The 21,925-nt window shown below is 41.7% G+C and overlaps 1 protein-coding gene across 1 annotated transcript in view; it reads left to right on the top strand.

The window, feature by feature from the left end:
- Positions 1–21,925, top strand: part of ADAMTS18 (ADAM metallopeptidase with thrombospondin type 1 motif 18) — a 144,832-nt gene that overhangs the window by 70,529 nt on the left and 52,378 nt on the right. Inside the window, exons 5-12 of the mRNA XM_073882296.1 lie at positions 398–591; positions 864–947; positions 2,772–2,931; positions 4,249–4,354; positions 6,859–6,996; positions 9,654–9,807; positions 16,985–17,080; positions 21,384–21,532. Coding sequence (XP_073738397.1) covers positions 398–591; positions 864–947; positions 2,772–2,931; positions 4,249–4,354; positions 6,859–6,996; positions 9,654–9,807; positions 16,985–17,080; positions 21,384–21,532 — 1,081 coding nt within the window. The remainder of the gene's footprint in view (positions 1–397; positions 592–863; positions 948–2,771; positions 2,932–4,248; positions 4,355–6,858; positions 6,997–9,653; positions 9,808–16,984; positions 17,081–21,383; positions 21,533–21,925) is intronic.

Genomic DNA, 21,925 nt, shown 5'->3' with positions numbered 1-21,925 from the left:
GTTATGAATTCAGAGGCAAAGAATGTCTTTGCAGTGTTTAGAATAAAATAAAATAAGCATTTTCTGTTTTTAAAGACTATTCAGACAAAAATAATTTTTGTTGACCTGCTGTACTAACTAGATTTGTAGTGTGTGTGTGTGTGTGTGTGTGTGTGTTCCACTTGTTAGGGTATTTTTGAGTTATTGAGTCTATCCGTCTACCAACCTCTTTGAATGAATCTTTCTCTACCACAAACTAGCAGCAAAGCCCCAGGACAAGCACCGAAGTCATCATTTATCAGTACATCTGTCAAGTGTTGGTTACAGACTCTCTCCCTGCCCTGTTTAGATTTCTTTCTATCTCACTCAGATGTTCTCCACTGATAATCCCCTCCAAATGCTCTTATGTTCATTGTAGATGCCCCTAAGCCTCCGACGGAGGATACCTATCTCAGGTTTGATGAGTATGGGAGTGCAGGGCGACCCAGAAGATCAGCTGGAAAATCACAAAAGGGCCTAAATGTGGAAACCCTTGTGGTAGCAGACAAGAAAATGGTGGAAAAGCACGGCAAGGCAAATGTTACCACGTACATTCTCACGGTCATGAACATGGTAAGGGAGTTTGTTAGGACTCCAATACTCTGGATCTCCAGAACAGCCAAAAATCACAGAATATCCTTGTATGGATCGAATAGCAGCTATAGTCACATAATTTTATTGGAAAAAAGTTGAGTTTTGAGGAAATTGCTTCATACGTTCATATACATATATTCAATTTTGTAAAATTGAAGCCTGCATACTTATAAATCTGCCTGATTAATACACAGAGTTTTGGAAATTTTTAGGTTTTGTTTATTTTCATTTGATTTCAATTGTTCCAACAGGTTTCTAGCCTATTTAAAGATGGGACCATTGGAAGTGACATAAACATTGTTGTGGTGAGCCTCATTCTTCTGGAACAAGAACCTGTAAGTGCCAAACTTCACTTATTTCTTAATACATTCTGCCATTCAGGGGGCGCTTGGGTTAAGCGTCTGCCTTCAGCTCAGGTCATGATCCCAGGGTCTTGGGATCGAGCCCCACATCATGCTCCCTCCTTGGCGGGGGCCTGCTTCTCCCTCTCCTACTCCCCCTGCTTGTGTTCCCTCTCTCGCTGTGTCTCTCTCTGCCAAATAAATAAATAAAATCCTTAAAAAAATACGTTCTGCCATTCAGGATCTACTTATTGAATACCTACTGTGTACCGATCCATGAACTAGTCGTTAGAAATTCCAGCTTGAAAATAGGCTGACCCTATCCTCAAAGAAAGTACAACCTAAAGGGTTATATATTCAAATAACTAAAACATCACAAAATAATTATATATATATATATATATATATATGTATACACATATATATAAAATACATATATCTATACAATGGCATTGATATGATTAAATATGCATATATAGTAAAATATTACGTTATATATAAAAATACAAATATTATGTAGGCTTTACAGGGAAGGGGCATTTGATAGTAGATTTAAGGGTCAGTTGGATTTTGCACGTTGGATATGCTGGGTAATTGCAGGTAGATTTAAAAAGATATTTTGAAAACATACTGAAAATAAGTCATCAGAAAATTCTTGTAGTAAACCTGCTGTCTCCCCAACACCATCTTAGGTACTACCAGGAATAAAATAAGGAATATTTAACTGCCCTTGAATTGATTACCTTGAGGTGCAGGACACAGGCATGGAGTAAATCATAAAACCAGAACATATAATAAAGTGTTGATTGCACGGCACTCACTGCTTGGTAGTGTTTTGATGCTGTTTGAAACTGTTTTTTTCTGAGGTGGAGATTACCAAGTTTTTTAAGTCCCCTGTGGCTTCTCCTCTTCATCCATTACCCCAGTAATTAACGTACAAAGCAAGGAGTCAGAGACAAGACAAAAATTAATCTCATCGTCCAGGTGTGTGCAGCTACAGAGGTTAACCTGTCAAATTGTTCTTGGAATTTTAGGAAGGTAGAAAGGAGGGTGTGTGTCATTGGGAGACACTTTTGTCTTTAACCTACCACTTATACTTATACTTTGCCCAAGGACATTGAAGCCAGAGGCATCCTAATTCACGGATAATTAAAGACCTACTCTAAAAACCCTCAACTTGACCCAAGTCAATAGTTTTAAGCAAAGATTTGGTAAATAATTATCTTAAAGCTAGGTCCTATCTTACCCCCTCAGAGTCTTATAATTATTTGTTTCTACATCCGTTCAGTGAGCTTTCTTTTTATTGCTTGATGGATGGATGGATTTTAATCTGTGACGTGGCAAACCCTTTGCTGGAAAGTTTGACATAGGGGTAAATAAGTTGTGGTCACTACCTTCCTCGTGCTGTATTGAAGAAGGCATTGAACTTTTATCACTATTAACTTATAATTAGGTTCTAAAAGCTTTAACAGTTTTATAAAGGTGGTACCAGCATGAGATGAACACAGATATTCCTAACTGATGTCAGGTTATTATTTTTGTTTTTTTAGAAATAGAACTAGTCATAAAGTATGCTACTAAAACTCTGTAGTTGCTTTAAATATTGTGAGAATTTACCCGAAATAGTTTTAGGGTTTTTTTGTTTTTGTTTTTGTTTTTGTTTTTGTTTATCGGTTGTCTCCAACCTTAGCTCAAGTGTTTTCCTCTACTGACCTTTCTCCCTAGAAACATGTTTCTGTGTTTGCTTGTACAAATGGAATAATTCAACGTTCTCACCTCTGACAGATTCACACTCTGATTTGTGTGGGTTTCCCATAGGGAGGATTATTGATCAACCATCATGCAGACCAGTCTCTGAATAGTTTTTGTCAGTGGCAGTCTGCCCTCATTGGAAAGAATGGCAAGAGGCATGACCACGCCATCCTACTCACGGGATTTGACATTTGTTCCTGGAAGAATGAACCATGTGACACTCTAGGTAAGGTATGAATGGGTGCTTCACTCACACCTGTGAAAACACAGTATGGAAACTGTCTACTGGGTGGGTGGTCCTAATGATCCTTAATAAGACCTAATATTTAAATTGTGGAGTAGTTATCTTCACTGTACCCTGTGGTGAATATTGTTCTGTTTAACTCAAGTCAGGGTGGAATGGTGAGTTCATCTCCTTTATTCATTCTGTATTTTTCTTTATTAACTCTATTGATGATCATTAAGGTGAATTGTTTAACTAGACGAGTTGTGATTTATTCCATAAGCACAACTGGGGCAGCTGAAGAAAATTTGACTGATCTCCATGGTGCATCACTGTGCCCTTGGGTAGCATAGAAGTGCATCCTTTAGAAAGTTACTTGACCTTTAAAGGACTCAGCTGTTCTACATTTGCACGCGACAATGAGTAAGGACTAAATCTTCCACATCTATACTGTATTTTCTAGTATATTCCATTGCATACAGTAAGAAATCAACAATTTTTTTTTGATGAATTAATGCTCCTCTAGCTCAGTGTTGATGGTGGTGGTGGTGCCAGTGATGATATATGCCTACACATTAAGTTTCTCAGATTGTCTCATGGACCACATAGCAGCAAAGTGGATGCAGGCCATCTGCAAGCGTGTATTTAATACTAACGGGGTACATACTCTTGTTCTGCATAGGAGGACCCCAAACTGGGAAGAAAGACATTTAACGCTATAATGTGGTTCAAGATAGAATCAAACAGTGGCTGGCAAGATTTTATAGCTGCTCTTAGAAGGAAGTAGTTTTTGAAAACAGAAGCATTTGTCACATTCTAGTGAATAGGAAACAATGCATTTAATCTGTTCACATTGTTCAGACCTTTTCATGTTGTCTGCTTCAGAAAAAGACCAGGATGTATGTTCTCTTAGAAAATATACCTTGAGCTTTAATGCTAATAGTGCTGTTAAGTGGACATTTTGCATTGGTTTAATTGAGATAAGGCATATAAATGTCCTGCAGCTTCCTGTTCTGTATGTAAAATGGAAAATATAACACTCATAGTGACTTTACAGGGTTGGGAGGAGGATCTGTTGATGGCAATATCTTTTAGAAGGCAAGAAAATGTTAAATTCTGCATTTATCTGGGCAGGACAGATAATCCTATACCTTTAGTGCTTCCCTGCAAAAAAATTAAGTACATGAATCAATTAAACTGAAATTAATTATGTTAACCAATGAAACTAAAACTGTGCACAACATTTTGAATCCATAAGAAATGGTCAGGTATCTGTATGTGTGCCCTTTGGACTAACACTTGAAATTGCTCTCTCAATAGGGTTTGCCCCCATCAGTGGAATGTGCAGTAAGTACCGAAGTTGTACCATCAATGAGGACACGGGGCTTGGCCTGGCCTTCACCATCGCTCATGAGTCAGGGCACAAGTGAGTGAGCCCTGGATTCACCACTTTCTATGAAAACCAGTTGCGTGATTCATTGGCATCCCCCTAATGATAACTGTTGGTCTAGTCAGAATAGATAGGCTAAATCTTGGGTAAAGCTCAGAATCGTACCTGACGATAAGGAGAGCTCCCTCAATAAAGGCAAGTCATCGTGGATGTTGCTTTTTTTAAACAACAATGTTTTATAGCTGCACAGAAATCCATTGTCGGGATAGAGGGACTGCAAGTCATCTAACGGACCCCCTGGTCTTTCAGGAATGTCTTCCATGTTCTGCAGTGAAGATCGTTTTAGTTCATTATACCGAGAAAGTAATTGGATAGACGTGTAAATTCCCAGAATGTAATGGCATGTTAATTGTTCAAAGGCTTTTGGTGCACACGCTGGATATTCTTATAGTTGGTGTCATTGCGTGTACTTAGTATTCTCTTCCCTGGTGTTAGTAAATCTTTCTCTTGTGAGAATAGAGTTCGAAATGAGGAATGAGAAAACCTGAGAGTAATGAGCCGAATTTATAAGGCATGAAATCTGGTGCCAATGCAGTTCTGTAGAGGCTTTTCAAAAATCCCTTGAACAGTAGCATCCACATTGGAATCAGCACGCTGCTTAACAAAATGACTGTTTCAAAGCGAAAGCTCTTTGGATAGATGGGTTTAAGAGTGTTGGCGTGTGTGTCTCGTATTCAGCATTTATGTTGAATGCTCATTTTCAGAGCATCTGATTGATTTCTGACTTAAAAATAGAAGCAAATTCATCTCCACAACTATAATTTATATTTGAATATTTTGGTGCTAGTGTCTCTTATGAGCAGATTATCTTCAGGAAATTGGAATCTTGTGTATGTGCACAGCCACTTTCTTAGCAAGGTATGAATGAACCAATTTTATTGTGAACACTGGTACAAAAATGCCTGTTAGGCACAAGGCGCCTTTATACAGAGCAGGAAAGAAATATGAATGTCAAACAGATGTCTAAATGTGTTTTTGTTTTTTTTTTAACCTATCACCTCCTGACCGTGAACTTCCTTATCACAGTTTCACAACTGGTGGGAAGAAAAAAAAATGTGGTACTTGAAATAAAAGAATTTGACTATCCCATCATTTTAATTTAGCTTAGCTGTATTGACCAAAAGTTTCTTGTCCTTAAAATATACAGCAGACATACCATTCTTTGATTTTGTGGCCAAGACATAATAGAACAAAGCCCTTAGCATTTTTTAGAATTTTCTATATTAATTTTACAACACTACAGTTGACTGTTTTTTTCTTAAAAAAAAAGATTTATTATTTTAGAGAGGAGTGTGCAAACAAGGTGAAGGGGCAGAGGGGAGGGAGAGAGAGAGACTCTCAAGCAGACTCCACGCTGAGCGCAGAGCCCCACGTGGGGCTTGATCTTATGACCCTGAGATCATGACCTGAGCTGAAACCAAGAGTTGGACGCTCAACTGACTGAGCCACCTAGGCTCCCCAACAGTGGCCTCTTAAACAACATTGGTTTGAACTATGTGCGTGCAGGTCCACTTAGATGTAGGGTTTTTTTTTTTTTTTTTGGTAAATACTACTTTAAATGTATTTTCCTGGGACTCCTGAGCCTGAGTTGGCTCAAGTCATGATCCCGGGGTCCTGAGATTGAGCCTCGCGTCGGGCTCCCTTCCTCGGTTAGGAGCCTGCTTCTTCTTCTCTCTCTGTTGCTCCCCCTACTTGTGCTCTCTCTCTCTGTCAAATAAATAAATAAAATCTTTTTAAAAAATCACAGATCTGTACCTCTGAAACAAATAATACAATATATGTTAAAAAAAAAAAAAGACGAAGAAGAAGAAAGCAGGAGGGGAAGAATGAAGGGGGGGGACATCGGAGGGGGAGACGAACCATGAGAGACAAGGGACTCTGAAAAACAAACTGAGGGTTCTAGAGGGGAGGGGGGTGGGGGGATGGGTTAGCCTGGTGATGGGTATTAAAGAGGGCACGTTCTGCGTGGAGCACTGGGTGTTACGCACAAACAATGAATCATGGAACGCTACATCAAAAACTAATGATGTAATGTATAGTGATTAACATAACAATAAAATTTTTTTAAAAAAATTAAATGTATTTTCCTTATGATTTTCTTAATAACATTTTTTCTCTAGCTTACTTGATTGTAAGAATATAATAGTACATAATACATGTAACATGCAACACATGTATTAATTACCTTTAAGTTATTGGTAAGGCTTCCAGTCAGCAGTAGGCTATTAGTAGTTAAGCTTTGGGAGAGATAAAAATTATACTTGAATTTTCAACTGCAGGTGGGGAGGGTCAGTGGCCTTAACCCGTATGGTGTTCAAAGGTCGATTGTATAGAGTAACTCATTTTTGTCTTTGTTTTTTCTTAGAATTGTGATAACTTTGTCTCTCACTTGGGTTCATTGATTTTCAGTTTATCTTCTTCCTTTGATTATCATTTGGAAAATGGCTTCACAGAAAACTTTCTGTTTTCTTCTCTTTCAGCTTCGGCATGATTCACGATGGGGAAGGCAATCCCTGCAGGAAGGCTGAAGGCAATATCATGTCTCCCACACTGACAGGAAACAATGGGGTGTTTTCCTGGTCTTCGTGTAGCCGACAGTATCTCAAGAAATTCCTTAGGTAAGACAAAATAAAACGGGTATTCCTGGGGTGGTGACCTCAAACAGTGCTCAACAGCTTTTTAAAATAAATACTCAGTGGCTTGATAGTGGGGATAGTGATAGTGATAGTGAGGATGGTGCTGGTGATGATGGTGGTGCTGGTGATGATGATGGTGATGATGGTGCTGGTGGTGAGGATGGTGCTGGTGATGATGGTTGTGGTGGTGATGATGATGATGGTGCTGGTGGTGAGGATGGTGAGGATGGTGCTGGTGATGATGGTGGTGGTGGTGATGATGATGATGATGGTGCCGGTGGTGAGGATGGTGAGGATGGTCCTGGTGATGATGATGATGAAGATGGTGGTGGTGATGGTGGTGGTGGTGGTGGTGGTGGTGGTGATGATGATGAGGATGGTGCTGGTGATGATGATGATGGTGCTGGCGTTGATGATGGTGCTGGTGATGATGGTGTTGGTGGTGGTGCTGGTGATGATGGTAATGGTAATGATATTGTCATCATTACTGCTATTGAAAAAATACATTGAAGGTCTAATACCCATGCTAAATGCTCTGCGAATGTTGCCTCATTCAGTCTTCATGGCAATCCTATTAGGATCCTTAGTCTCTGGTTGAGGAAACTGAGTCTTAGGAAGGTTAATTGTATTGCTTACTGTACTACAGCTGGTGACGTGTAGACATAAGACTCACACTTAGGTCGGGTATGACTCCAAGATCTATGCTTATAACTCTCTCCCCTTTATGACCTCCAGAGGTTGCTAGATATACTTTTTACTGTGTTTAAGTATTTTACTCTGATCAATAAATTTGGTCATAAGAGTATTAAAAATGCTAAAGTGGTGTGCATGTTTTATAATGAATGGAATATTGTCTTGCTTACCTATTTTGTTTAAAATAGCCATGAGATCGTTTTATGGCCAGAAGACATCCAAAGGGGATGATAGCTATATAAAATCTGTTTGATAACTCAAAACTACATGTCATTAGTAAAATGGGAGTTAGGAAGGAAGCACTATGTGATTCATATTAAATGATGAACCCAAGGTTGGAACCCTTTGAAGTTTCCTCTAATTTTATTTTTTTTAATTTTTTTTAAAGATTTTATTTATTTATTTGCGAGAGGGAGAATGAGAGATAGAGAGCACGAGAGGGAAGAGGGTCAGAGGGAGAAGCAGACTCCCCGCTGAGCAGGGAGCCTGATGTGGGACTCGATCCCGGGACTCCAGGACCATGGCCTGAGCCGAAGGCAGTCGCTTAACTGACTGAGCCACCCAGGCACCCTCCTCTAATTTTATTTAGCAACAATATATATTTGACCGTTGTAATTATAATAGCACTCTAGTTGTTATGATATATCTTATGCTATGTTGACTCATAAGAACACTCAAGTTCTAATCCCATTTCCCTTTGACCCAATGTTAGGGAAACTAACAAAATATCTTTGGGAATTGATAACATTGATACTTTTTTCTTAAACTGTACTATTGCCTATGATTTTCAAATGTTTATAGAATTAGTAATACACACAGGCAAAGCTGATTAAATATAAGATGTTTAACCAAATAATACCCCAAAGAACAGTAAGAAATTGACAAACCTTGTGCTAATGATAAGTTTTATCAAATAGAAGATTGTCTTATTGTAATTTTATTATTTGGGGCTTTGAAATTATCTTTTCTATCTCATGTGAGAATAGAACCAATAAATATTATAAATCAGGGTCAACTTAATACAGATTGAATTTCTGTCATTAATATGATACAGTTAAATGTTTTGGGGTGATGACAACAACAGTTGACTTTGCATGCTTATTATGTTGAGTTGAGCATATTGCATTTTCTTGTTGCATCTGTTAAACTCTTAATGTAAGTCATTGTCAGTAATGAGGTATTTTAGAGTTGCTCTTGGTCTCATGGTTGATTCGGATTCCCATCTGTCTGCCTCCAAAATCACACTTAAGCACCGCGCTCTTTTGCCTCTCATTGATCTCATAGCTTAGCTATTTAGTTTAAATGGAGAGAAGGTGCTATTTAACCATATCCACCATCCAGACCGATTTTTTTTTTTTTCTTAACACATCCCAGTTGGGCACACTTTGGGGAATTATTCTGTTTATTGCCCCAATGCGTCCTTTCTCCCAATACTTTCAAAAACCTAATTTATTTTTTGCTTGTAAAGATTATTTTAGGTAAAGTACATCTTTGACCACTGCCCCATCATTTATAAAAGGTGCAGCCTGACTTTCAACTCCATGAAGACCGGTACCAGCTCTGTCTAGTTTATTTTGTACCTGTAGCACTTAGCCTGGTGCTCAGCACACAGTAGGCACCCCAATAAAAATCTGTTGAGTATGATTGTTGGGGAGAGTTTTCAAATATATTGACCTTTCCCATCTAGCTGGCCAAACCAAACCACTTGGAGAGCTATGACTTCCAGCGCCAGGTGAAACGTTCCGTAGCTGTGTAAATTCCATCTTCTTAGACAGGACAGGACTCACTCTCTGGAAAAAACAAATACCCATTTTAATGTTCAGTATTACCTATATCTTCCGCCATGCTATGCTTTTCCTCATGTGAGTGCATTCAGAGGCGAATTGTTTCACGTGGAAAGATCACAGATAAACACAGGAATTAACAAGGCTGTGTTTTCGTGGCAGCACACCTCAGGCTGGCTGTCTGGTGGATGAGCCCAAGCAAACGGGACAGTATAAATATCCGGACAAACTACCAGGACAGATTTATGATGCTGACACACAGTGCAAGTGGCAGTTTGGAGCAAAAGCCAAGTTATGCAGCCTCGGTTTTGTGAAGGTATGTTTGCTTGTGATCTCAAACTTACATTAAGATTCTGCAATGTGTCTGTGTCCCTAACAGAAATCTAAACATTTGGTTTGCGAAGGCCAAGGGTTAGAGTCTGGGTTATCTCTAAAATGTCAGCTGTTTGGCATGATAATTAAGTGGCGATTTTACTGTCAGTGAATTATCCGGGCTTATCCCCCATAGACCATGCCTGGTTTAAATACCATCCAACTGCATCTGTGGGAGAAAATCCCTCCTGGGTAGATGAGGATTTCATCACAAGTAGCAAATCTGGGTAGAGTCACATTTGCCTACTTCTCATCATTCTGATTATTATTCTTGTGTTCATATTCCCTTTCCACATGATACGTTGAAAAAGCATCACCACCTCAAAATCCATACCTATGCCTTTATGGAATATGAAAACTGTTGGCAGCCAACTTTTTTGAGTGTCCAGTCTGCCCTTCAATATTATGAGAAACCTGATGGGAAAAGCAAAGGTCCAGGATGTAGAAATGGGAGAAACATTGAACCAGTTCGTCCAAAACTCCATCACTGACCATCTCAACATCAATACAAAGTGGAATCGGTTTTAAGTTGTTCTTCCCTACTATCCAGAGAGAGAAAGGTGGAATTCCTACGTATCTGGAAACTGGGAAATGACAGCGTTTTATAGCTCCTTGTCTTCCTGTTCGTCCCCCTTTCTGGCCCTCCTCCTGTCGTTCCTCCTTCCGCTGCAGCCCCATTGCGGATAACACTGCCCCTCCCACTGCCCCCAGCACTTGCCATGTGAGCCTCTGTTCCACAGAAGACATTTTTTTTTTTAAAGATTTTATTTACTTATTTGACAGAGAGAGGCACAGCGAGAGAGGGAACACAGGAGGGGGAGTGGGGGAGGGAGAAACAAGCTCTCCGAGGAGCAGGGAGCCCAGTGCAGAGCTTGATCCCAGGACTCTGGGATCAAGACCTGAGCTGAAGGCAGACGCCCAACGACTGAGCCACCTAGGGACCCCGGGGGGCATCTGGGTGGCTCAGTCCGTTAAGCGCCAGACATTTTTTTTTTTTTTTAGAAGGCATCTTCTTAGAGACTTATTTTACTTCTCCTCAGTCTTCAGAAAGAGCTTTTGAAAGGAGTATTATCATTTTTAACGTGGAGCTCAGAGATTGTATATTCCCTTTGCCCAAAGCCTCAAAACCTTTAAACCTGTCCATCACATTGATGTTAAGCTTCCTTTTCTCCAGTTAATAGGAGTGTTTCCTAAGCCTCAGTCACGAACATCAACATTCAGTCATTGATAATTACCTTCATTCTTTGTGCTGTATCTCTATATTGGTTTTTTTAAGATTATTTATTTATTTGAGAGAGAGAGCACGCCCGAGCGGGGAGGCAGAGGCAGAGGGAGAGGGAGAAGCAGGCTCCCCACTGAGCAGGGAGCCCAATGCAGGACTCGATCCCAGAACCCTGAGATCATGACCTGAGCTGAAGGCAGACGCTTAACCGACTGAGCCACCCAGGTGCCCTGTATCTCTGTATTGTTATTCATGTGTTGCTTTTCTAATAAATCAGCTCACTTAAAAATACATGAGTCCAGTCCTAATAACCACCAAATCACAGGTTTTGATATGGGATCACATATTTTTCTAATGCTCTTTAAATGTATGACTATTAGAAAAGTTTACCCACACACCATTCACAATTTTTTTGGTGTATTCTCCATGGTACATGGACCTTACTTTGGCAAATGCTGGTGTATCATGTATACATTAATAAGTGTACGCCTGTTTCTAATTGCCTGTTGATGTGCTTGGCAGAAGTCAGTAGACGTTCGCTTTGCAGACAAAGTTTGCCTAACTCTGCCTCCTCTTCCCTTCATTCCTAAAGGTTTCACTAGCTTACGCAGTCACTAATCAAACATTTATTAAGTGCTTACTCTGTGGCAAATGCACAGTTGGTAACAAGTTTGATTTTCTTTAGAAATATAAAGGAAGTTTTAAAAATTACTAGGATGCCTTCAGGATCAGACATTCATCAAACGTGTGCGGTGCCTGTTCCGTGTCCGACAGTGTGTAGGGCTCAAACAGCCACTCTTTGGTGACGGATATTTTTCTGGAACCATACCATATTTTCGAGAGACAGCACCTCAGTCTGATGGTCTTCCTTGGGGAGTGGAGCAAAGGGAAGTGGGAATTGCAGGCTAGAATGAGGAAGGCACAGGGATGGGAATCCCTGAGCGGTGGGGAGATTTGCTTAAGGAAGAGGTTTGAGATGACCATGCGGTAAGACAGGGAAGTTGATAGATCCCGAATGCAGAATGTTTCCCCCCACAGCTTAGGGGGCGGAAGATACCTGTTTTTAACCAACCATGGCATTACCGCTGAGAATCACAGATAGTTCTTGCCTGGCCCTACGGGGGAGGGGTTTCCTAAACAAGCAAACCTCCCATTTGCCCTGCTGGTCCGGACAGTGTAGACCCGTCTCCGGCAGCACAGGGAAAGGATGGTGTTTGTTTTCAGAGTCTTCACTGTCCTGTCATTGCTTTCCCTTACAAACCTATTCTCCTCCACTGCCTACTTTTTTTGAACTTTATGCCTCCTGGAAAGGCAGTTTTTGCATAATAGTTAGAAGAGCAAAAAAAAAAAAAAAAAAAAGGAAAGAATTCTCAAGTGTCTTTGAAACCAGCGACACAATTGATCATCAGCATCCCTGGAACTTGTTATAAATGCAAATGATCAGGGCTCATCCCACCCTAAAGAATAAGAAGATTTGGGGGTAGGACTTGGCAATGCTTGAACAGGGGCTCTAGGTGATATTTGGATGCACGCTCAGGGTTGGGAATTGTTGAATTAGGCTTCTTCAGTTTTACACGCATGCGTGTACACACACACACACACACACACACACACACACACCCCGTCTGACTTTTGGAGTTAGGTAGACCTGGGTTTAAAACCTTAATCCACCACATCCTAGAACCCTGAGCAAATGGCTGAACCTCCTTCGGCTTTTGTGGCTTCATCTATCTGTAAGGTGAGGATATGGACAGTTCTTCCCTGGTAATTGTGAGGGTGCAGCTCCTGGGACGGCGGCACCCCTCAGCGAACACCCAGGCTTTCTTCTCTGCTCTCGCCCTCCTGTCTCCAGCAGCGTGGCCATCCCAGGCTCCTCTCTCCCCGTGGCTTCCTTGCCCAAGGCCCTGAGCTCTGGAAGACTCTGGTCAGTGTTTCCGAAGCCCCTTATTTTACTAAGTTAGCAGCAAGCAGCCCATACTCTGTTACCTCAGCAGCCGGCAGTTACTGTCAGGTAGCAGAAGCTCCGTAGATGTTCATTTACAGATGCACCAAGAGGGCTTGAAGCAGAACAGGAATTACGGGGAAGGCATTTGAATTCTAGTAAATATGTTCGCACCCATCACCTCAGAGAACACTTCCTTCAAAAGAAAAGGCACATCAGAAATAGTAGGATGGGCATGTATTTCTTCTTTCAAGAATCTGACATTGCAATGCATAAAGGACGTCAAAAAATACAAAGTTCTAGAAAATAAGTCAAGGACATGCAATGTACAGCATGGTGACTATAGTTAGTACTCTATTGCATATTTGAAAGTTGCGGGGGGTAGATCTTAATAGTCCTCATCACAAGAAAAAAATTGTAACAGTGTATGGAGACAGATGTTAACTGGATTTATTGTGCTGATCTTTTGTAATATATACAAATATTGAATCATTATGTTGTATACCCAAAATTAATACAGTGTTACCTGTCAGTTATATCTCGGTTTTAAATACTATTTAAAAAAAAAAGAACTTGACATTGGGATAAAAGAATGGGGAATAAGGAGAAACTTCCTAGTATCTAAATCTAAATATAATTAGTAAATTGTACCTACTTTGCAATCTACTAAATTTTCTACATCAGGTTTCAACTCTTACTAACTTCCCCCATGGATTTATGTTCCAACTGTGTTGATGTCCTTGTATTTTCTCATACCGTCCCTTCTTTCATGTCTACAAGCCTTTGTAGACATGCTTCCCACCCTAGAATGCTGCCTGGTCACGCATGTGACAAATACCTAATCATCTTTTACTGTTGTCGGAGATTCAGTGCAAGTGGTACCTCCTTATTTCCCCCAAGGAGATTTAAACATTCCTTTCACCCGGCCTCCGTCTGCACCCTCTGTGGACCATCATAAACTTGTGGTGCCATATTATAACTGACCAGGTGTGCCTCTTACCTCAGTGGGTGGCAAATACATAGCGTGTACCTGCCGTGGTGGTAGAGACCCAGGAATCATGTGCTGAATTTACATGGTAACTAAAACGAACATTTCTTTAGCACTCCCATTTTCATCAAGTGGAGGATTTTGCCTCTGTCCCCTTCTCATCCCTCCTCAAGGAAGGGAGAGAGAGACAGAGGAGTCAAGGAGGACTCTAGGATTTTTGGCTTGAGCATCCAGAAGTACGGAGGTGTCATAACATGAGCTGGAAGAGGCTGAACAGGTTTGGGGGGACAGATGGGGAATTTTGTTTTGGATGTGTTCGGTGCTTTATAAAATTCAATTTGCAGAAACCATTAACATTTTTAGCACGTTGGGTTTTGCTTGGAGGGGCGTCCTTCAGAATCTTGGGAACACAACAGGACAACATGATCAACAAGTGATAGGACAGAGTAATGCCTAGTATCGAGACTCTCCTTAAAAATCACATGCAGGCAACATGAGACCTTGGAGTCTCTGTGGTTATTTCTTTTTCCCTTAAATTATGACTTCAGTCTAGGGAATTATAGATAAGGAAAAGTTAGTCGAATATGTTGGAAGAAAAAAAGAGGGAAGAGCAAGCAAAAAAGTACAAACTCTCATTTCTGTTTACTTTGCAAGGGAGCTTTCTCAGAAGACTCTCATGGTCGTCAAAGCATGTAGTTGGCTATAATTATGTTTGACTTATGTACTTCACCACAAAAGAAATAACATGTTCATACAGCCTGTCTGATTTCACTCTGGAATCCTGTGTTTTTGTGTTTTGCCTCATTTTCCCAGTCTTCTCCAGCTGCCCCTTCTCCTTCACCCTGTGGCTTGGCATTGGCTATGGAATCCGGGTCTCCTTTGCTTGGGTCTGCCCCAGGGTCATTTTCAGTGGCTGCCACATAGGCGACGGGTGTGGGTTATGGCTGCTCGCTGGCTGTCAGGAGGGAAACAGTTTAATCCTGAAAGCCTTTCTAACTGTGGCTAGGTTTTAATGGTTGCCTCTCCTTTCTCCATCTTGATGTCGACTGTCTTTTTCCACATTAAGTTGTTCCCCTCAGGCCCAGGGTGATACATGGAGGGAGAGCACACAGAGATGATGAAGCTGATTCACTTGTTGGCAGGCTGCCTCGTGCTTTCTACTAATGTCAGTGGCAGGTCCATGTCTACGGGAAACACTGAAATATCGTGTCTTAGGAGCTGTTTTGAGATTTGAAAATGGTGATTTTCAAATGATGGCATGTGTGGTACATGTCTGGGGCCATGGGTGGGTTGTAGTCCCCAGCAGCGTCCTGAACATCCTTCCATTTTGTGGGGGGGACGGACTTTATGGTTTACACGATCGGGCTCCCTGCACATCTCTCTGGTTTCCATGTATTTCCTCTTCTTGGTTCTGTGGAAAACTTTTTTTGTGAAATAACTCCTGAGCATGTTCTTGCCATATTGTGTCACTGTGAAATCTACATCAACTGGAAGGCTTGGGGAATTGGGTGTCCAGTTCATGGAATTTTCAGGGCCACACCAAGTGACCACAAAAGTCATTTTGTTTCCTCCCTTGCTGTTAATGTTTTCCCCCAAATTGTACGTGTTCACACATCTATCCCAGTAAACAGAACGCGGCAAACAAAATGGAATGATTTTGACATTTCATGATTTTGACATTCTCTTAGTGACATAATTCTGAGGGGCAACTTCCGCTGTTTGAGCTGGAAGGAATCTGGTTCGGTCCCCTCACTTTGTAGATGGGTAATTGAGGCCCAGAGAGGTTGAGAGCTTTCCAACTTCCTTTAATGGCAAATCCAGGTCCAGAGAGCAGTGGTCAAGGACTCTGGCTGGAATCAGGCCAGTGTGAGTCCTGCCTTTGCCACTTACCAGCTGTGTGTGACTTGGCGGCTTTGAAAGTGTCAATAGCTTGCTCAGTCCCATCATCTAAATTAGTTAGTACGGGGAATTAGTTTAGTGTCCAACACTAAATGGGGTTAGTAACAGTACTAGTTTCCTATGGCTGCTCTAACTTTCCATGAACTTGGTGACTTAATATACAAATTTATTTTTTTACAGTTCTGGAGGTACACATCTGGAATGAGTCTCACTGGGCTAAGATCAAGTGTTGGCAGGGTTGTATTCCTTCTGGAGGCTCCAGAAGAGAAGCCATTTTCTTGCCTTCTCCAGCTTCTAGAAGCCTCCTATGTTCCTTGGCTCATGGCCCCTTCCCCCATCTTCAAAGCAGCAATATCCCCCTTCGTCCTCCTCACACTGTCCTTTCTCTGGTTCTCTTCTGTCTTCCTCTGCCCTGTTTAAGGCCCCTCGTGATTATCTTGGGCCCATCTGGAAAATTAAGATAGTTTCCCCATCTCAAGATCAACTGATGAGCAGCCTTAATTACGACTGCAATTTTAATTCTCCTTTGCTATGTAACTGCACAAACTTACAGGTGTCAGTGATTTGGATGTGGTCGTTTTGGGGTGGGGGGGCAGTATTCTGCCTACCACAGTCTAGTGTGGGAGTTAAACTCTTCCATGGTGTAAGAATTGTCCAAATGCTTGAAAATTACTAAAGAAGAGGAAGGTGATGATGGTGATCATTCACACCATTTATCCTTGAGAACCAACTGGAGAGGCAAGAGCTGCTTTTATCACTGCTTGCACAGGGGAGAAAACTGCACATCAGAGACTTCTAGAACGTGTCCGTCCACAGGGCGTGGAACCCGGAATTCTGGAGCAAGGATCTGAATCCAGTGTGCTCGATTCCAGTCTTGGCCTCTCCTGCTTCACTGGTGGTGGTGGTGGTGGTGGTGATTATTACAAACCAGGTCTCTTAGTTTCAAGCCCAATGGTCCTGAAATGAACTACTACGACCTCCCCATCAAGATACAATATTGTGTACAAAAGCTTTGGATATTTTCATTTTTATTCTATCAACACCCTCACCAACTGCTTCTTTCCTTTCAGGACATTTGCAAGTCTCTTTGGTGCCATCGAGTGGGCCACAGGTGTGAGACCAAGTTTATGCCTGCAGCGGAAGGGACCGTTTGTGGCTTGAGTATGGTAAACTGCATACGTGTTAGTTTTTAGTTCTGGAAACACGATAACACATAGAAACAAACCATCGTACAAACTATTTGTACTGGGACCTCAGAATGGAATGCCTTGGCCGCATACATTTTCTGACTTGTCTTTAAATCCACCAGCATTATGTAGCAGCTATTATAAAAACTCAATGCTAATATCACCGAGTTGGCTCAATTGTTTATGATGATTTTTTTTCTGACTTTGGTTTCCATTTTTAGATGAAATATTTCAACAAGGTGGAAGGTTTCATTGTATACTGTTTGCCTTTTAAACTTGATTTAGTATAGAGAAGCTACAGGGAGCAGATGTCCCCTTTAGTAGCAAAGGAAGGACTGTCCCCCCCATACGAGGCTTCTACTTCTCACCTCACAGGACCCATCACTGAGTTTCTGACATGCTCAGTGGAGTCCCATCACTTAGAGGGACTCCTAGCAAAGGGTAAGCTGGATCACTCACTGTCGGTTGTACCAGAAAGCCGTTAGCCAGCAAGTGTGGTCAGCGCTCAGAACCATCTCCAGTATTGGAAGATATCTGTGTTTTGAAGGAAGAACATTCATAGTTTCTGGGTTTTTTTCTCCTTTCTTAGTAGCATCTGGAGGGAGAGGTGCACTTGATATAGCAGTAAATGACCCAGATTTGGTGCATTCCTTTGGAAAATCATGATCAAGAGCTATGAAAGAGGGGAGCATGGAGATGCTCCAGGATCTCTGATCTCTGCTTCTGGCTCTCTCGAGGCAGCATGAGCCGGTAGAGAAGACTTAGTCATTTAAAGTGAATTCAATTGCACAATAACTTACTGACTGCTAGATATCAGAGACAGGAGGCTCTGGGGATACAAGGATGAATAAAATTCAGTTTTATCTCTTCAAGAACTCCCAGTCCAGTGGGGAAACCTGTGCAGAAGCCAATAACACGGACTTTCTTTTTAAACAGACCTCCTTTAAGCCCTGAGTTGCTGTCGATGCCCGGGATTAGGTGTGCACTTATTAGAATGAAATACAGTGAGTGGGTACACCAAGATGGATGCTGGGATGTGATTTTTTTTTAACTCTTTGATTTTAAAGAAAATAAATTTTTTAACTCTTTGATTTTAAAGAAAATATTTTTTTTTTTTTTTAAATTGAGGTATTACTTGCAACTTTCCTTCAGAAGTGCCTGTCTTAGGAAATTCCACTAAGGATGCTCATTGAAAATGGGCATGGAATGTTTTAGGTGTGATGAGGCAAAATAGTGAAATAATTGAACATATAAGTACTGCTCAAGTCATTTTTATTTTTTAAAGACTGTATTTATTTGAGAGGGAGCATGAGTTGGGGGGGAGGGGCAGAGGGAGAGGAACAAGCAGACTCCCTGCTGAGCAGGGAGCCTGACTAGAGACTCTATCCCAGGACCCTGGGATCATGACTTGAGCTGAAGGCAGCCGCTCAACCAACTGAGCCACCAGGCGCCCCGTCATTTTTATTTTTAGAGCATCAAAATTTAGGATTTGAAACTCGAGGATTAGTGGGTGTTTTTTCATTATGAATGCAACAGCATTAAATATAAGAGGGATGTACAAGAATAGATTGATATAATAAGCAAGGAAAGTAAGTGCCAAGTGGCATAGGGCTAAAGTTTTTATTACCTACCTACACCAGGGATGTAGTTCCATGGGCATGAAAATGCCTCTGGATTAGCCTTATTTACTGTAACCTGAGACAAATCGGTCCAGAAGTTAGAAAACAGATGTCCTCATGCCACTTCCCAACCTCATTATTTTAAAAGACCAGACTGCAGTTTTAAATACTGGGGGAATGCCCTTGAATGAATGGGGGAAGGCGTCCCCCTCAGCAGAAAGCATTCAGATGAGTTCTGTCCATCATCACTCCAGTTTAATTATTACTGCATCCACATGCAAGGTTTTCGGACTCTTCCTCCTCTAGGGGATGGAACCAGCTCTTCATTAGACTATATACTCCGTGAGGCCAGGACCGTGCCTTATGCTTTATATCAAGTGTCCTACAGAGTAGCGACTACTCTGTGTTTTGTTCCTTTGTAACTGGAACCTAGCTGAATTCTTCCCCATATCTTTCTAGTCCCTGGTCATTCAGTGATATTTGGACCATGAATGTTCAGTAAACATTTGAAGATGTGAAAAAGCACATACGTTTATCTAGTTACATGTGCAAGAAGAGAAAGGCTTATGTTTTCTGTTGGTCATAAAAGGTGTCTGGCCAGTTACAGCCACTCAGTTTGAAATTAGAAGAAAGGCATATCTATACATGTATGGATAGATACAATTTTATATGTAGAATTTTATAAATGTATATTATGCATGTGCGTGTGAATCAGACACACACACACACACATATATATATAATATGTATATTATGAGCAAGTTCTGCATGACTTAGAATAACTTCACACTTTCCTGAAAGCCTCTGCAATGAGATCCAAAGAGCGTGTGTGTGTGTGTGTGTGTGTGTGTGTGCATTCATGTATTTACTTCTGATTTCTATACTGAATGAAAAAGCCAGAGGAGACAATCTTCTGGCAACCTAAGCCAGTACTAGGATGAATCCTGAAATAAAAGAAAGTTAAATTAATTGAAGGTTTGGAACAGATCTAAAAATCATATTTCTTAAAAAAAAAAAAAAAAAGAAATTTGGGTTAAGACCTATGTGGGGGGGAGGGGTGTTGGGTGCGGAGCCTTTGCCTCTGAGGCGAGAAGGATACATATCCTGTTGAGGAGCTTTGGTGAGTTGAAATCGAGCCTCAGCTATAGCCATGTGGCTGCTTTGGGTAGCTCTGTTAGTATTTCTTTGCTGAATTCCTCTCATCCAGAAAATAGTTATTAACTCCTTAGCGCTTTGGGAGGATTATGTTAGAAAGTGCACGGGAAGTCTTCCCGCTCCCCCTGCCTGCACTGTTTCTGGCACCTAGGAGCAACTTCATAAATTACAGCCCCTGCTCTTGCTGTTGGCTCTTATCTTGTGTCTGCCACTGAGGTCAGCCAGGACAGTCCCGGGGACTCCTGGTCAGGAAGATTCTGATAGCTGCTCGCAGTGGCCCAGATCCTCTAATGACCAATTGCTTTCCCCCTAAAAGGGCTCAATGGTGTTACAGGAGTTCATGCAAACTCTGAAATGGCAATTAACCCGGGGAAAAGACAAATGAAAAACACAATAAGTAATCCGCACACGGCAAGAATTTGAAGAAAGGAAGCAATATCTTGATCTGGGCAAAGTGCACTCGCCACGCAATAAACAGCCAAGGAGCCAAATGTATCCCAGGGGGAAAGCGAAGATTTGAAAGTCAAACCACCTCCCCCTAATTCTGTAACTGAAGCCCCACTCCTCGGCAGAACCCGGCATGCATGGTCCAAACCCCAGTCCGTTGGATCTCACTGTGGAGGCTTTTAGGAAAGTGTGCAATTACACTAAGTCATGCAGAACTTGCTCATAATAAAAGCACCACAGGAATAAAACCACTACCAGAGGCTAATGCAAGCCCCAAGGACAGAGATGACCAGCAAAGCCTGGAATGTATTGCAAAAGAAAACAAAAGGAGAGGAAAACCGTTCTCGTCCTGGCTCGATCAGAGCACTAGCAAATGAAAGACCCAGAGCTAATTCCTAATAAAAGACACTAGGAGAGCTCAAAGTCATCCGAGGGTCTGGAGCAGGGACCTTTCATACAGACAAAAAGGTCAAAGGATGTTATCTACAAGCACGGTTGGCCTGGACTGAGAACGATTGGGCTTCATAAGAAGTGCTCCGCAGGGATGGTTTGGGTTAAACGAAAATGTCTGCATAATTGTATCTGTTTTTATGGTAAGATCATCAGAATGATAAATTCTGTGTTCATACCAAAAAAAAAAAAAAAAAAAAAAAAAAAAACCCGGTTCTCTCTGAGTGAATGATCCACATTGTTCTCGAAGCAGCCTTGTTTCTAGATTTTGGGGGAGGCTCCTTTGTCCTTGTGCTTGCACTGAGTCCCTTGGCTGTTGGGTGGAATCTTATCTCTGAACATTTCACCTCGACAGCTCACAAAGCATACGATATTTGCCTGCTGGTGACAGATGCCCCCTCCCTAGATGTCAGCCTTCCAAAACGCACACAGTAGATGCAGAGTAACCCGGTGTCAGTAAAGTGCAGCCGGCCAAGGAACCTGTCAAGGTGTCCTGGGTTCTCCCATTTGCCGACGCACTCGTTTTTCTGTTAATGCGCAGGTGACTGCCTCTCCTTCCTGTCCCTGCGTGGACTCTGACAGGAAACGTGTCACACCTTCTTTTTTTACAGTGGTGTCGGCAAGGCCAGTGTGTGAAGTTTGGGGAGCATGGCCCCCGGCCCGTCCACGGCCAGTGGTCCGCCTGGTCCAAGTGGTCAGAGTGTTCGCGAACCTGTGGTGGCGGAGTCAAGTATCAAGAGAGACACTGCAATAACCCCAAGTAAGGCTCCAAAGAAAGTCCATGTTCATAAAAGGCAAGAATGTACGGTTTGGGTTTTGTTTTGCTTACGTACTGGTTTTTAAGTGCAGTTTCCTTCCCTCCGGTGAATCGCAAACAAGCTGGGGTTTTACTGTTTGCATATACAAGCTACAGGCCCTGGGCAGGGGGTGGGGGTGTGACAGTCAGAAACCCAAAAACAACAAAGGAGCTACTCTATGTAAGTGTGACTAGGACGATCAGAGACTCAAGTGATAGCCCGAGCTCATTTCTGAATCTAAATTTGAGCCACACGGTCACACAGTCCAATGCCTGTGTTGTGGAGCAGAGAAGCTTGGCCAGTGGAATATGTGTGTGTGTGTGTGTGTGTGTGTGTGTGTGTGTGTGTGTGTGTGT

This window comes from Callorhinus ursinus, unplaced genomic scaffold (assembly GCF_003265705.2).
Source record: "Callorhinus ursinus isolate GAN/ISIS: 27379988/994484 unplaced genomic scaffold, GSC_fseal_2.0 scaffold46, whole genome shotgun sequence".
Classification (NCBI taxonomy): Eukaryota; Metazoa; Chordata; class Mammalia; order Carnivora; family Otariidae; genus Callorhinus; species Callorhinus ursinus.
The sequence above is the reverse complement of the archived record's forward strand: the minus strand, read 5'-3'. Positions and strand labels throughout refer to the sequence as shown.